General features: G+C 41.0%; 1 protein-coding gene across 1 annotated transcript in view; it reads right to left on the minus strand.

Annotated features, from left to right (window-relative positions):
* The window catches only part of SIK2 (salt inducible kinase 2), a 35,725-nt gene that overhangs the window by 18,072 nt on the left and 1,492 nt on the right, over nucleotides 1-16,161 (minus strand). Inside the window, 3 exon segments of the mRNA XM_074527867.1 lie at nucleotides 4,906-5,067; nucleotides 9,488-9,551; nucleotides 10,137-10,253. Coding sequence (XP_074383968.1) covers nucleotides 4,906-5,067; nucleotides 9,488-9,551; nucleotides 10,137-10,253 — 343 coding nt within the window.

A 16,161-nucleotide genomic window follows, 5' to 3' on the forward strand; every position in this document is an offset into this window, starting at 1 on the left:
GCAGAACTTGCAGTGCTGAACTGGCTGGAGAGCAGCTCTTGGCTGGCTCTGTGCGACAGCACAGACGACTGAGCTTCACTGGAAAATCCAGGAATTGCTACCAGGAGGAGCAGCCACAGCCAGAGGGAATTCCTGAGCCTGCAGTGCTCTCCTGTGCACCTGGACCGTGATTTCCCCACTCTGCCTCAGCCCTGCACTCCTAAAGCTCCAATTTCTTCCCTTTTCATGACCAATGGACCACCAGAATCCTTCAGATCTGAATTTCAGCAGCACAAAGCACTGCCAGACACCTCCTGACTGGCACTGGGCTTCTTCATGTGATACAGGAATTAAACCAGTGCTCTGTATGTCACCAACTGGCTCTTAGCTTTAAAGAACCCAACTCTGCTCTGCTGTTGGACAAAATAATTCCCTGGGTGGGGGAGATCAGCGTTATTTGTTAGGGGACACAACTTCTTGTGCTCACCCCTTTTGTCTCCATTATTCTCCCCACACAAATGGCTGGGAAACAATTTGTAAGCACTCCAGCATGGATAACATCCATGAAAACCCTCTCAAAGAAAAAAAAAATCAGGATTTAGTCAGGATCCTGGATGCTTGCTCCATGGGGCTTCCTCAATTTTTAATTACTGCACTGTCAGTGGAGTTGCCCCATTTTTTGGAGTGGCCAGGATTCAGTTCAAAAATCATCAGTCTCTCATTCTCCCCCTTCCACCTTGTTCCTCTTTTGCCATTGCTGCTCTGTCACAGCCATTCTGGATCCAAAGTGGTCATTTTTAACCCCAAAAATGTCTCACTCCAGAGGAAAGATCGCTGATATTCGAGGGAAAAAATGTGCCAGCCCTGAAAAAAAACCAAAATGAAACAAACATATGCCAGCCACAGAATTCTAAAAGGACTGAAATTGGGCTCATTACCAGAGGACTTAGATTATATAATGGAGTGATCTCCTTAACATTTCCCTGAATCTGCACGTTAAAATAAAAAAAAAACCAAACAACACAAAGCCCAAAAAAAGGCCATCATTTGCAGCATTGTGTTCAGTTGAATAAACTCTGTGTTTGTGCAATCTGCAAATATTGGCTCTGCACAGTTGCGGTATTTGGTTTCTCAATCTCATTACCCCCTTCAGAATAATCCTCAATTTCGAAGGTATCATTTTTTCGAGCGCACATCACGCCAATGGAATCTGTTTTCCCCTTAAAAATGGGAAAACCAGCCCGAGCTTCCAGCCCCGTGTGCACCGTGAGGAACGGCAGAGGAACTGCAGCTCCTGCCGAGCCTCTCCCTGGTGCCTCCAGGAGCCTCCCAGAAGGAGCTCCAGAGCTATAATTAATCCATTCTCCTCAAACCAGGGGCAGAACTCAATCTGCCTTGCCTTGCAGAGAGCCACAGGGAGCTTTTGTCGGAGGAGAAACGTGAGCCTGGCAGATAATGGGCACAGAGGTGCTGATAAAGGCAAGGTATGAGTGGGCAAACCTGACCCACTTCAGGGGCTGAGTGCTGAGCAGCCTCTCCTGACGTCAATGCACATTTCCCTGTCCAGCAGCAGCTCCAGCCTCCTTCAAAATAACAGTCCCTGCCTACCTGGGCTGCTGCAAGCTGCAGGGCGCCACAATTCCCTGCAGCACCTCAATCTGGGGCTGGGAACAAAAACGGGAGCTGGGTCCCCGTTCCGAGCTGGGTTTGGGTTTCACGGGTGGATTTCTGGCTGGTGGAGCTCAGAGAGAGCTGAAATGCCTCAGATGATGCCCTCAAAAAGCAGCAAAACCAAAGGACATGGCAATAATGCAGCTGCTGAACTTTGGGAATAACCAGGCAGAACTGCCCTGCCAGTGCTGAGCACAAATTCCACAATAAACCTGGCAGGGAATTCCTCCCCTGCCAATGGGCCTTCCCCCTTCTAATGGACATTTCAGCTCACTGATACCTTCAGTTTTGCTACTTCCACTGAAATTTGAGGGCTTTAATCCCAACTACCTCATATCTTTCACAAAATAAACCTATCAAAGCTCTCACCTCAAATTCTTTACTCGTCCCCTGCCTGTTGTCCAGTTAGAGAGAAAAGATCCTTAAAATTCCGCTTGTCCCTGTCCTTGTAGAGCAATATTAACCCAAAACTGGATTTCAGTCCAGCCTCAGGCATCAGAGGTGGCAAAACCCACAGGTTTTGGGACATTTTTGAATGTTAGTTTATTCTCCTGGTGGCTGAAACACAGAGGTGACTTTGTGCATGTTTCAGTTTGCTTCAGTTTGACTAAAAACTGTCATATTCTTGAGGAGCAAAAAGCTTCAATAAAAGCCTTGGAAGCAGCAGAAAGAACCAAGAGAGGTGACTTTGTGCATGTCTGAGTGTTTGATAAAAATGTTGCATTCTTGAGGAGCAAAAAGCTTCAATAAAAGCCTTGGAAGCAGCAGAACAAACCAAGAGGCCCACTGGAAGCTAAGAAGAGCTTTATCAAAATAATTCATCAGTTTTTGCGCTGTTTTTTTCAATTCCTACACGACCTGAAACCAGAGGAAAACCTCAGCTATCAGAGCTGGGATCCTGGCTGCCCTCTGCCCTTCCCCAGCCTGATAAATGAGCCATGAGCATGATGAACAACTGGAAGAGGCTGTTCCAGGGACGAGCACAGACCAGATAACCCCAAAAACCCCAGACAAACCCAGGGCAGCTCGTCATCCCTCTCCTCTGCACTGAAAAACCCAACCACTGACTCGGCACAAATCACTGCAAAGCTCCCAGCGGCCTGAACTTTCCTCCAGCTCCTTCAGCAGCCAGGCTGGACATGGAGAGCTCTTATCAACCTGATAAGGACTGAGATCCACGGAGGAACCAGTCCACGGGCTCATTTACAGCCCACCTGTAATTAACTCCGTGCAGGACAGAGCTGGTGGAATCTCCTCATCCCATTTCCAGTATAGTTCTAACACATCGTTTTCTTTTAATATAATATATATCTTAAAATAATCAATCAGCCCCTCTGAATCATGGAGGCAAGAATCTCATCCCTTCCCATTTTGGGGCTGCCTGCAAATTCCACAAGGCAGGAGCTCAGTCCAGCATGGAAAATCAGGTGAGGGAAATTCTGAAATTGCCCCTGGCTCACCTGGGAGCAACCAAGGTGGAGCTCCTGAGAGAGAACCTCAGGTCCAGAGCCTTTCCTATGGAAAAGAGCTGAAATTGCCCCAAATTATCACTGAAATGTGAATTCCCAGTGCCAGAACAGCTCCTGGCTGTCCTGAGATGATCTCCCAAGGGATTTGCATCCCTGCAGTGCTCAGGACATCCAGGGCAGGAAAAGCCCAGGATGCAGGAGCGGAGAGGAAAACAAGGAGAGGTCACTCTGGAAATCTGAATTCTTGTGTTAGGCAGGAATTCAGCCCTGGAATTCAGCTGGAAAAGAGCTGAAATACCCCAAATTATCACTTAAATATGAAATTTCCCGTGCCAGAACAGCTCCTGGCTCTCCTGAGATGCTCTGGGGGTAATTTTTGCATCCCTGCAGTGCTCAGGACATCCAGGGCAGGAAAGGCTCAGGATGCAGGAGCTGAGAGGAAAACAAGCAGAAATCTGAATTCCTGTGTTAGGCAGGTGACTGGCAGCCCTCAGACTGAATACAGCCTCCCAAATCAAGAAATTCTCTATTTTACCCATCTCCAGCCTCTCTGGGCTAAAGGCAGCATGGAAGGATCCGTGGAATTGTAATGAAAATGATTTCTATTGCTAGCAACATCTGCTGTGTCTAAATTTATAATTAAAGTGAAATCATGCATGCAAAAAGGAACAAAAAAATCAATAAGCTCCCATTTTGAGTTGTTTTTTTTTTTTCCTTAATGTTGAAAGAAGTTATTTGATTAACTCTGTTTTAACCTGAACATCTGGCAGCTTTAAAAAAATGTCCATAACTATTATAATGTCTATATACATTATAATGTCTATATATCCACAAAAAAATGTCCATAACTATTATAATGTCTATATACATTATAATGTCTATATATATTATAATGTCTCAATATATTATATATATAATTAATACATATTTATATATATTATATATAATGTCTATAACTATTATAATGTCTATATACATTATAATGTCTCAATATATTATATATATAATTAATACATATTTATATATATATTATATATAATGTCTATAACTATTATAATGGCTAGATACATTACAATGTCTACATATATTACAATGCCTATATATGTTATATATTATTAATATATATAACAATATATACTACTAATATATATATAAGGCCTATAACTATTATAATGTCTCTATATTATATATAATTAATATATATAATATTAATAATATATATAATGTCTATAACTATTATAATGGCTAGATACATTATAATGTCTATATATACTACAATGCCTATATATGTTATATATATTATTAATATATATAACAATATATACTACTAATATATATAATACCTATATAATGTCTCTATATAATAATGTATATATTATATATATTATTAATATAGAAAATATATAGACATTATATATATTATATATAATGTCTATATAGTTATAAACATTATATATAATATATATATAATGTCTATAGCTATTATAATGTCCAGATACATTATAATGTCTATATATATTACAATGTCTATATATTATATATAATTAATATATATAATAATATATATTAATTATATATATATAATGTATGTAATATTATAAAATGTTTATAATGAAATAATTTTTCTTTGGTTTTTTTTTTGTTTTTCTGGAAGTTAATATTGGAAACTTGGATGGACTTTGACACCCACCATGGCGAAAAATTCACGTGGAAAACCACGACGGAATCTCAGGCAGCACCAAAGGGGGATTTTATAAAAAAATGCTATCAAAATCAAGCGGAATACCTGCTATTTTGATGTTCATGTTGTTGTCCAGCAGGAGGTTCTCAGCTTTGAGGTCCCTGTGCACGATTTTCCTGCCGTGGCAATATTCCACTGCCGACAGGATCTGCCAGAACTTGCGCCGCGCCTCGGCCTCGCTCAGGCGCCCGTGGCTGGCCAGGTAATCTGGGAAATGCAAATAAACCACCCCAAATTAACCAAATCTGCTTTAATCAGCCCGGACAGCAGGCAGCAACGCTCATTTTTAATGGTTTCACCCCAAAAAATTAGCACAAGGAAAAAAATCAAAGTTTTCCAGGCTCTTCATCTCACAGCCGACTTGCTGAAAAAATGGAAAAAATAAGGAAAATTTTTCTTTCCTTTTATAGCTACCGGGTCAATATTTACACTTGCATAATATTTTCCTAATATTTCATATTTTTGAGATTATTTTGTTGGTAATCTGGGAAATAAAAGCAGCAGAACTCTGATAAATCAGGTTTAAATCAGGCTGGGCAGCAAGTAACAATCGTGAAACTCAGTGATTTCTCCCCAATAAAATCAGCTTCCAGCTTGTTGTTCTCCCAGCCAAATCTCTGAAAAAATGGAAAAAATAAGGAAATTTTTTTCTATTCTTTTACAGCTACCTGGTCAATATTTTTATCCTATTTTCATAAATTTTCATTTGCATAATAGTTCATATTTTTCATAATATTTTAATATTCCTTCTTCTATGGCTACCTGCTCAGAATTTTTTTACTTATAATATTTTTTTTACTTATAATATTTTTACAATATTTTCACAATAGCACTCATGGAAATCTGAGAAATAAAAGCAGCAGAAAACAAGCAAATCAGGTTTAAATGGATTTAGGCAACGAGCTTGAAACTCAATTATTTCTTCCCAATAATCAGCACCAAGGAACTTCAAACCAACTTTCAGTTTGTTGTTCTGCCACTCAACCCTTCAAAAAAATGGACAAAAATAGGAAATTTTTCTCTGCTCCTTCTTTTACGGCCACCTGGTCAGTATTTTCACAACCTGGGAACTCAAACCATCACAAATCAAACAATTCAGGTTTAAATGGACTGGGCAGCAAGCAACAACAGTGAAATTTAATTTTTTCCAAATAATTAGCACAAGGGAACTCAAACCAGTTTCCAGCTTGCTGCTCTCCCACTCAAACCTCCAAAAAAATGGCAAAAAAGAGGAAACTCTTTTCTGCTCCTCCTTCTGCAGCTACCTGGTCAATATTTCCACAATATTTCCACACCACAATTGATGAGGAACACTTGGAATAATTTACTTCACCATCCTGAACACTTCAAGCTTTAATTCCTCTCAAGTTTCACATCACACCTCACCCTCTGAAGCCTCAGCAGAGGCTGTGTGATGGATAAATGTATTTTATTTTTAATTTCTGGGAATAAAAGCAGCGCCCCAAAGGTGCCATGCTGACCTCTCTCTCCTCTCCGCTGCGTCACAGGCACAGAGAACATTTTGTTTTCATATTTGATTACATTGTAAAAACCAATGGCAGCCCTGAAACCAAAACCTCCATTTATCCTCAGGAACAAAAACAAGGGGAGCAGCAGCAGCTGGCTGAGGGAGCAGCTTTAAAAACCCCTGTTTTGGGGGGAAAATCAGAGAATCAGGGGCTGGGATGGGCTCAGAACACCCCACAAAGAATGCTGACAATGGCCAAGGAGCAGCCAGAGCAGAGATTTTATAGGGATTAATTTTATTTGGATTAATTTTATAGTGATTAATTTTATCTTCTGCAGCACTTGTGCAGCATCAGATTCCCAGCAGCAGCACCTTGCCCAGCACAGCTCCAAACCTGCCTTGGTTGGCCTGTGATTTATAGGATTTTTAATTCAAATATTATTTAGGGGGCTGTGTTAGCCTGTGTTTTATAGGACTTAATTCATGTATTATTTAGGGAGCTTTGTTAGCTTGTGTTTCATAGGATTTTTAATTCAAATATCATTTAAGGGGCTGTGTTAACCTGTATTTTATAGGACTTAATTCACCTATCATTTAGGGAGCTTTGTTAGCTTGTGTTTTATAGGAGTTTTAATTCAAATATCATTTAAGGGGCTGTGTTAGCCTGTGTTTTATGGGATTTTTAATTAAAATGCCATTTATGGGTCTTTGTTAGCCTGTGTTTTATAGGATTTTTAATTCAGGTATCATTTAGGGGCTTTGTAACTCTGGCAATGTTTTCATTTCCACTCTTCTCTGTGGTCAGAGCTGGTCTGAGGGAGCTGCAGCTCACACACTCTCAGCTGGTTTCACTTGGCAAAGCACAAGAACAAACAAAAGCCTGGCAGTAAGGGGAGATCATAATATTTGCAAGCTAAATATCACTCAGGCACAGAGTGACTGACAAATCATATGACAGCAAGGTGAAGTCAGATATCAAAGGCACAAACTCAATTAGGCCCGAGCTGTTAATCCAGCATTTGTTGGCAATGCAGCACGAGTTCATGGCAGGAGCGTCAGGGTAGGACGGTGGCGATGGAGGGAGATGAGATTTTTGAAGCCAGGGCTTGGAATTTGGGGTTTATTGCAAAGGGCCCTGCTGGGAGCTGCCAGGCACAGCTCAGAGCAGGCCCCAAAGAGGGAGAGAGAGATAAAGAGAGTGGGAAAGAGGATGAGAGTGAGATTCCTGTTACAATACAATACATCTTCTTCTAGTCATGGAATTTGGGGTTTATTGCAAAGGGCCAAGTGCAGGGATCTTTTGGAACTTGGGGTTCATGGCAAAGGGCCAGGGTGGGTGCAGGGCCCTGCTGGGAGCTGCCAGGCAGGGTTTATTCCCATTACAATACAATAAATCTTCTTCTGGTTGTGGAATTTGGGGTTCATTGCACAGGGCGAAGTGCAGGGCCCTGCTGGGAGCTGCCAGGCCCAGCTCAGAGCAGGCCTGAGAGAGGGTGAGAGAGATAAAGAGAGTGGTAAAGAGGATGAGAGAGTGAGGTTCCCGTTACAATACAATAAATCTTCTGGTTGTGGAATTTGGGGTTTATTGCAAAGGGTGCAGGGACCTTTTGAAACTTGGGGTTCATTGCAAAGGGCCTGGGTGCAGGTTCCTGCTGGGAGCTGCCAGGCCCAGCTCAGAGCAGGCCTGAGAGAAGAGAGGGGGAGAGAGGGTAAGAGGGTGAGAGAGTAGAAGGGGTGAGAGCATAAAAAGGTAAAGAGAGAGCGACATTCCCATTCCAAGTCAATAAATCTTCTTCTGTGTTGAATATTCAGATTCTCACTAACCAATCTAGTACAAGATACAAATCCTACAGCATTTCCATACAGCCTATAAGAATCATTACATTACCATCCTGTGTTCCATTTTAAACCCTAAAAACTCCTCTTTGGGCCCCTTCTGCCAAGCTGGCAGGGTCTGCTCTGACCCTTGGGCCTGTCTGCAAGCAGAGGGTGTTGTTCCATCCAAAGGGGATCACCTTCAGCAGCCACACCATTGTTTCCCAGTGCTTTAGTAAATAAAATATCTCAAAGCTTGCTTTCATTCAAATCTCGCTCATAGTTTCCATATTCTCAAAATCTTTCGCCAGGCAATCCTATTGATCAGGCTTTCCTGTTTCCTCTTCCCCATCATTCGTGCAGCCAAGCTGGCCTTGGCTTTTGTGCCCTGCCAGGATTTATTGAGAGATCCCAAACCCAGAGCAAATCCCTGGTTCTGGGATCGGCCCCGTCCCTGCTGCAGCTCCTGGGGTTGTGCATTAACCAGAGGGCAAACAGGGATGGGGGCACGGTGCCAGCCCTGGGCACAGCAGCCACTGCCCAGAGACCTGCTGGGGACACCAGGGACCTGCTATAATATCTATAATTATATATATTTATATTGTATAATAATGACAATGTAAAATGTAATAAATTTAAATTTTTCTGATTTTTATTCTTAATAAAACTAATTTTAATTTTAGTATAATTATTTTATTTATATATTTTTATTTATAATAATATCATAATTATATTGTATTTCTTTATTGTATATACATAATTAATATAATGTATAGTATATAATATATTATAATATAATGTATATTATGTATATACTATAGTAATAATAGTATAATATATAGTATACTATAGTAATAATATTATAATATATATTATATTATATATATTATATAATATAGTATATAATATATATTATAGTATATATAATGTATATGATGAATACAATATATATGTGTATAATGTAATTATATAATACATATGGTATATATACAATCTATATGTATTATATAATACACATTGAATAGATAAAATAACGTACATTATACATACAATGTGTATATATGTATACAATTTCATACAATTTTAAATTATATTATAATAAAATAGAAGCCAGAAGTGATTTTAGATTCGCAGCCAAAGCAGCAGGATTTTGTCCCAAGACAAATCCCAGCAAAAGGACAAGAGGCAGTGGAGACCAACTGAAACAGAGGAAATAGAATTTAAAACTAAAAGGGTTTTAACTCTGCAGGTGCACAGAAATACGAAATCTAAGAACAGGCCCACATTGACACAGACACCAGGAGTGCACTGAAAAGCTGAACATGGAAATATTCTCCTGCTTACCAAAAATCTCCCCATTTTTGGCAAATTCTGTCACGAGGTACAGCATGCTTTTGGTCTCCATCACCTGTGGATGCAGAAATCACACGTGAGGGATCGTGGGAAAAGCAAAAAAAGCCAAAAAACCACCCAAAAGAATCTTTATTTTTATGGTTCTCTCCTAAAGCTGCGAAAGTTTTGCCTCACACCTGGAATTTCACAATCTTCCCATGTGCGCAAACAAAATAATCAAAAGATTCACTGAGAATTAAAAATCCTCCACTTCAAAAAGTCATTTCAGGTTTCAGGACAATTTCAAGGTATTTTGGGTTTATTTCAACAACCTCAGAGAAACATTTCAGCAAGAGCTTTGTGAATTTGATTTTGCATTTTATTTATGAATGGGCCTGAAAGTCCCAAGAGACTGCTCACAAATAAAAGCACACCAGGGAGACAACTTGAATTTTAAAAATAAACTCATTTATCCAATGCATTTTTAGCCAGTCACTGAAGGAGTGAGCACCACCCAAGCATCACCATAAAATTAATTTAAAGCTGAACTGGTCTTAAGTGGGATCTTCATTTTTGTTTAGCAGAATTAAGAGAGGGGAAAAAAAGTGGGAAAAAGGGGGGAAAGAAAGGAAAAAAAGGGGAAAAGCCCCTCTGAGCCCACCTGGTAGAGTTTTATGATGTGTGGGTGGTCGAGCATCTTCATGATCTGCACCTCCCTGTAGATCTTCTCCAGGTTCACAGCATCCAGCTGAGATTTGTCGATGATTTTTATTGCCACCTGCAGACCAAGGGCAAAAATGAGGTTTAAAAACTCCCCCGAGGTGAGTTCCCCCTCGTTGGGAAGGGAAAATGCAGCCCCAGGTCACTGGAATGCAAATCCCAGGCTGGAAAATAGAGCAGGGCAGCACTGGAAGGGTCTGGGGTCCCTCCAAGGGGCTGCAGGGATATCACCCACAGCAGCACGTGAGGAAAAGCAGGTTTTCAGTGAGAAAAAACTGATTTTCCATGAGAAAAAGCAGATTTTTCATGAAAAAACCGCAGATTTTCCATGGAGTGGAAGGCACAGAACAGGTGAGAGAAGCCAGTGCTCCGGGTGCTCTTAAATCAACAATTTGCAGTGATTTAAATCTTAGTGGTGCCCATTTCTGGAGCCAAGGTGACAAATCCGAGTCCCACAAAATGATATTTTAGGAGAAAAACTTGGCTCCACACAAACAATCCAGTGGGGATCTCCACAAAAAAAACAAGGGGATCCATGCACAGTTGTGTGTGTGACATGTTTAATTAATTGAGATGCTGTTCTAGAAGGGGATCTGCAGTTCATCCCTTCAGAGGAAAAACTCTGCTGATGAATTTATCAGTCAAACCCTGCAAACACATCTCAGTTAATTCACAAAACTCATCCTGGCCCTGCTGACCTTGTTTAACCAATAAATGCAAAGGGAAGATAACTCTAGATGCTGAAGGGATTAAAAAGCTGCAGCAGAAGAAATTTAAAGTTGAAACCAAGAAGAAAGGGAAAATTCAGCCCCTGCACATGCAAAGGGTAAAAATGCTAAAGATGCTGAATATAGAAGTGGTGTTTATTCAGCCTGAATGTCACTGTGCTAATGCTGGAGCAGGAGCAAACAATGAGAGTTCCACTAAGGCTTCCAATTATGACAGAATTTCACAAACTACTGAACAGGGGAGAGACAGAAATCCATGGGAGGTGAGCATCATTATCTGCTGACACTGACTGTGGGCCCACCTGAGCTCACAATTAACTATTTACTGACCTCAGCTCACTCTGATTTTCCTTCTTTAAAATCTCTTTTCTTTCCCCAGCTCCCAGGGAAATGTACAACTCAAAGTGTGCAAGACATTTGTCCATAAAATAGATATACCTGCTAACATGGATATACCTGCTAACACTGATTGTGGGCCCACCTGAGCTCACAATTAACTATTTGTTAACATCAACTCACTCTGATTTTCCGTCTTTAAAATCTCTTTTCTTTCCTGAACTTCCAGGAAAATGTAAAACTGTAAGTGTGCATGACATTTGTCCATAAAATGGCTATACCTGTTAACAGTGATTGTGGGCCCACCTGAGCTCACAATTAACTGTGACTTATTCAGCTCACTCTGAATTTCCTTCTTTAAAAATCCCTTTTCTTACCCCAACTCCCAGGAAAATGTAAAACTCCAAGTGTGCATGACATTTATCCATAAAATGGATATATCTGCTAATATGGATATATCTGCTAACACTGACTGTGGGCCCACCTGAGTTCACAATTAACTACTTGTTAACATCAACTCACTCTGATTTTCCTTCTTTAAAATCTCTTTTCTTTCCCCAACTCCCAGGAAAATGAACAACTCCAAGTGTGCAGGAAATTCACCCATAAAATGGATAAACCACAGCAGAGCAGCAGCTCCTCCACTCAAACGCAGATCAAACACCTCAGCTCATTCTGCATTTTCATCTTGCCAGGACCAGGGGAGGATTTTACAGAAGAACCACTGAAAAGTACTGAAAATCCAGCGAAGCCTTCCCAGGGATGTGGGGAGGAGCAGGGAACTCAGCAGCTCCTTCTGGAGCTCGGCTGTCTCTGGATGACAGGAAAAGGGATGTAATTCTTAGAGGTGGGGAAGCTCCTTCAAGGCACAGAGCAGTTTCCTATGTGAGAAGTGTGTTTTGTTCCTAAACATGCAGCTTGCCAACAATTACTGGCAACAGTCTGAAACAAACAACAAAAAAAAAAAATCCCAAATTTCAAGATATAATGTCAAGATATAATGTCATTAAATATCCTTCACCTGACAAGGAAAACCAAAAGGGGATCCCTGATCTCCCCCTGCCACCAGGTTTTGCTGCTTAAGGAGTTAAATTCCAAGATATCTTTGCAGTTTGAATGGGTCCTTCTCATTTAAAAAGCCAAGGAACTGCACTTATTTCTTATTTCCTTCCCCCTTCCACTGAGGGCCCAGGGAATGGGAGTTTGCTCAGTCCTCCCCTGACATCTGGGAACTGCAGCTGCCAAGGAGTGAGGATGAAACGCTTGTCAAGGGAAGATGAAAGTTGTTCTGCTCCTCAGCTACTCCAACCGTCACTTTCCATTGTTTTGTTTTATACATTTAATTCTTGAAAGGAAAAACAAAGGCAAAAAGCAAACACTCGAACAAAAACAAAAAAAAAAACCACCAAAACCACAACACAACCTCCTGCTACAAATTCACATTCAAACAGCGCTTCGTCCCTGCAGGTTACAGAAATCCAGATTTGTTAACCCAAGGCATTCTTAAAAGAGATAAAAAGCATTAAAATTAACCAACACAACTGGTGCAGGCTGGAAAAACTCCACATTCTGTTGTGTGGCACAGGGAGCTGCTGTCTCTGCTGGGGTTGTTCACTCTGCAAACACCTGAGCCCACCTCAGCTGGTGCCACAGACCAAACCTGCAGGCTCATTTTCCGGACTTTTACCAGAGAAAACCACAAATTCCTGTAAGTGCAGCCGGGTGAAGGCACATGTGGGAGCACAGGGGGAGCCGGGTTTGGTTTTCCCCTGGGGAGCAGCGAGCAGAGCTCCTCTGCAGGGGATTAATCCTGGGGAAGGGGTTAATTAGGGATTTAGGGCTGGGTTCCCAAACTCCCTGCGTTTTCCAAGCAGCACCTTCACTGCTCCAAACTTTTTCCCCATTCCCTGCATCCCAAACTTTTTCCAATTTACCTACATTCCAAACTTCCCTATATTCCAAACCTCTTCTCTATTCCCTACACTCCAAACCTTTTCCCTTTTTCCTACCTTCCAAACTTTTTCCCTCTTCCCTACATTCCAAACTTCCCTACATTCCAAGCCTTCTCCTTATTCCCTACACTCCAAACCTTTTCTCTATTCTCTACATCCCAAACCTTTTCCCAATTCCCTACATTCCAAACTTCCACACACTCCAAACCATTTCCCTATTCCCTACACTCCAAACATTTTCCAACTTTCCATCATTCCAAACCTTTTCCCAATTACCTACACTCCAAACCTTTTCCCTACATCCCAAATCTTGTCTCTGTTCCCTACATTCCAAACTTCCCTACATTCCAAACCTTTTCCTTACTCCCTACATTCCAACCCTTTTCCCAATTCCTAACATTGCAAATCTTTTCTCTATTCCCTACATTCCAAACCTTTTCCCAATTCCCTACATTCCAAACCTTTTCCCAATTCCCTACATTCCAAACCTTTTCCAACTTCCCTACATTCCAAACTTCCCTACACTCCAAACCTTCTCCCTATTCCCTACACTCCAAACCTTTTCCTTATTCCCTATGTTCCAAACCTTTTCCTTATTCCCTACACTCCAACCCTTTTCCCAATTCCTAACATTCCAAATCTTTTCTCTATTCCCTACATTCCAAACCTTTTCCCAATTCCCTACATTCCAAACCTTTTCCAACTTCCCTACATTCCAAACTTCCCTACATTCCAAACTTTCTCCAAACCTTTTCCTTATTCCCTACACTCCAACCCTTTTCCCAATTCCCTACATTCCAAACTTCCCTACATTCCAAACCTTTTCCCTGTTCCCTACATTCCAAACCTTTTCCTTATTCCCTACATTCCAAACCTTTTCCCTATTCCCTACATTCCAAACCTTTTCCTTATTCCCTATGTTCCAAACTTTTTCCCTACACCCCAAACCTTTTCCCAATTCCATCCCCATCCCCATTTCACCAGAATCAAATCCCCCCAACCTCCCCATGACGATTCCCGTTCCCTGCAGGCCGATCTCCGCTCATTTCCACGCCTCGTTAGCAGGAGCTGCCCTGGGATCACAGGATTTCTGGGCAGCAGGATCAAGGATGGAGCGTGGCAGCAAAAAGCCACGTGGGCTGCACTCAAATGGCACCAAACACCCAAACAAGGCAGGCAAAGGTCGGGGTCAGCCTCCCAAAGGGTCAGGCAGCACCTCTAGTTCTAATTTCTTTAATTAATTTATTTATTTCTAATATCTTTATCATTTAATATCTTTATTAATCCCCCTCCAAGTGGACTGGCAGCAAAAAAGGTCAGGCAGCACCTCTATTCCCACAATCTTTCTTTATTTTATTTATTCCTGATATCTTAATCATCTGTTTATTAATTTCTTCTCTGGGTGGACTGCCAGTAAAAAGGGTCAGGCAGCACCTCTATTCCTGCAATCTTTCTCTATTTTATTTATTCCTGATATCTTTATCACCTGATATCTTTATAAATCCCCCCTGGGTGAATTTGCAGTAAAAATGTTCTATTCCTAGCATCTTTTATTAATTTATTTATTCCTGATATCTTTATCATTTAATATCTTTATTAACACCCCTCTGGATGGACTGGCAATAAAAAGGGTCAGGCAGCACCTCTATGCCTACATACCTTTATTTAATTCATTTATTCCTGGCATCTTTATCACCTAATATCTTTATTAGTCACACACCTGGGTGGACTGGCAGTCAAAAGGGTCAGGCAGCACCTCTATTCCTAATATCTTTAATTAACCGATTTATTCATTATATCTTTATCACTCAATATCTTTATTAATCCCATGTTTCCCAACTTTCACACTTCTGCATGGTTGTTTAGAACGTGCCTTCATTCAAGTTCTGATTTCTGATTTTGTTTGCACACACCCCGTGCTGTTCTCCTGCTTCATGTTTGCTTCCATTTAATTTCCACCTCTGCTCACAATTTATGGCAACGATTTTATTTTCTCACCTGCAGTCTTTCCATAGAAAGGGCGGATTGTACACAATCCATAAGTGCTGCTTTCGAGGTAATAAGAGCCCATCTTTTTTAATTTGATGGCTGTTGGCTAGGCAGAGTTGTGTTAAAAAATAAAAGCGAAGATTTTAAAGGTCGAAGTCATATAAAACACAATTTCAAAGTGCCAGTGCTAGAAAATCCCAACAACAAACAGGTTGCGAATCTAAAGGGTTCAAATCAAGAGATTCAGGAGAAACTTTGACAAGGAGTCCTTTTAAAACAGGATTTTAGCAAACCTCAGCACCAGCACAGCCCTTCCAGACCTAAAAACTGAATATTCTTCCACTGGAACTTAACCAACAGTTTATATGAACCTTGAAATATGCAGACCCCTCAGGCTGGAGCCATTACCGAGCAGGATTTCCACTCTGGGTGCTCAGGGACCCAACAATCAGGTGAGCTGGAATTGCTTATTCCAAAGAGTATTTGGCTGGAATTAATTTCCTCTGACATCACCAGAAGTGATCTTAACAGGGTTCCCCTTCCTCAGAGATTGTGTAAATACTTCCAGCAACCAAGTCAGCAGTTCAGTTCCAGAAAAACACTCTTGCATCCCTCACTGCAGAAATCAGAGCTGACTCAAAAAAATCAAAGATCTTGACTAAAAAATCCTCCAGCACACAGGCGAATTTGCTGTAAAAATCCGAGGAAGAGAAAAAGGCTGCAGGCTGGACAGAAAAACTGGTGAAAATAAATTCAGGATACCAGAATTCAGCAGTTCCTTAGGACACAGATGAAAGAACCATCCAGGAATTGGGGAGCTTTTTAAGCTCTGTGTTTTCTGTTGTTATTTCCAACAATGCTAAACAAACAGGCTTTCTAAAACGACAATGAAAACGAAGATTGAAGTTTTCGTCTCCATCACAAAGCCTGCCAAAGAAACGAGGGCTGAGGAGCAACGACA

Source organism: Zonotrichia albicollis, chromosome 27 (assembly GCF_047830755.1).
Source record: "Zonotrichia albicollis isolate bZonAlb1 chromosome 27, bZonAlb1.hap1, whole genome shotgun sequence".
Classification (NCBI taxonomy): domain Eukaryota; kingdom Metazoa; phylum Chordata; class Aves; order Passeriformes; family Passerellidae; genus Zonotrichia; species Zonotrichia albicollis.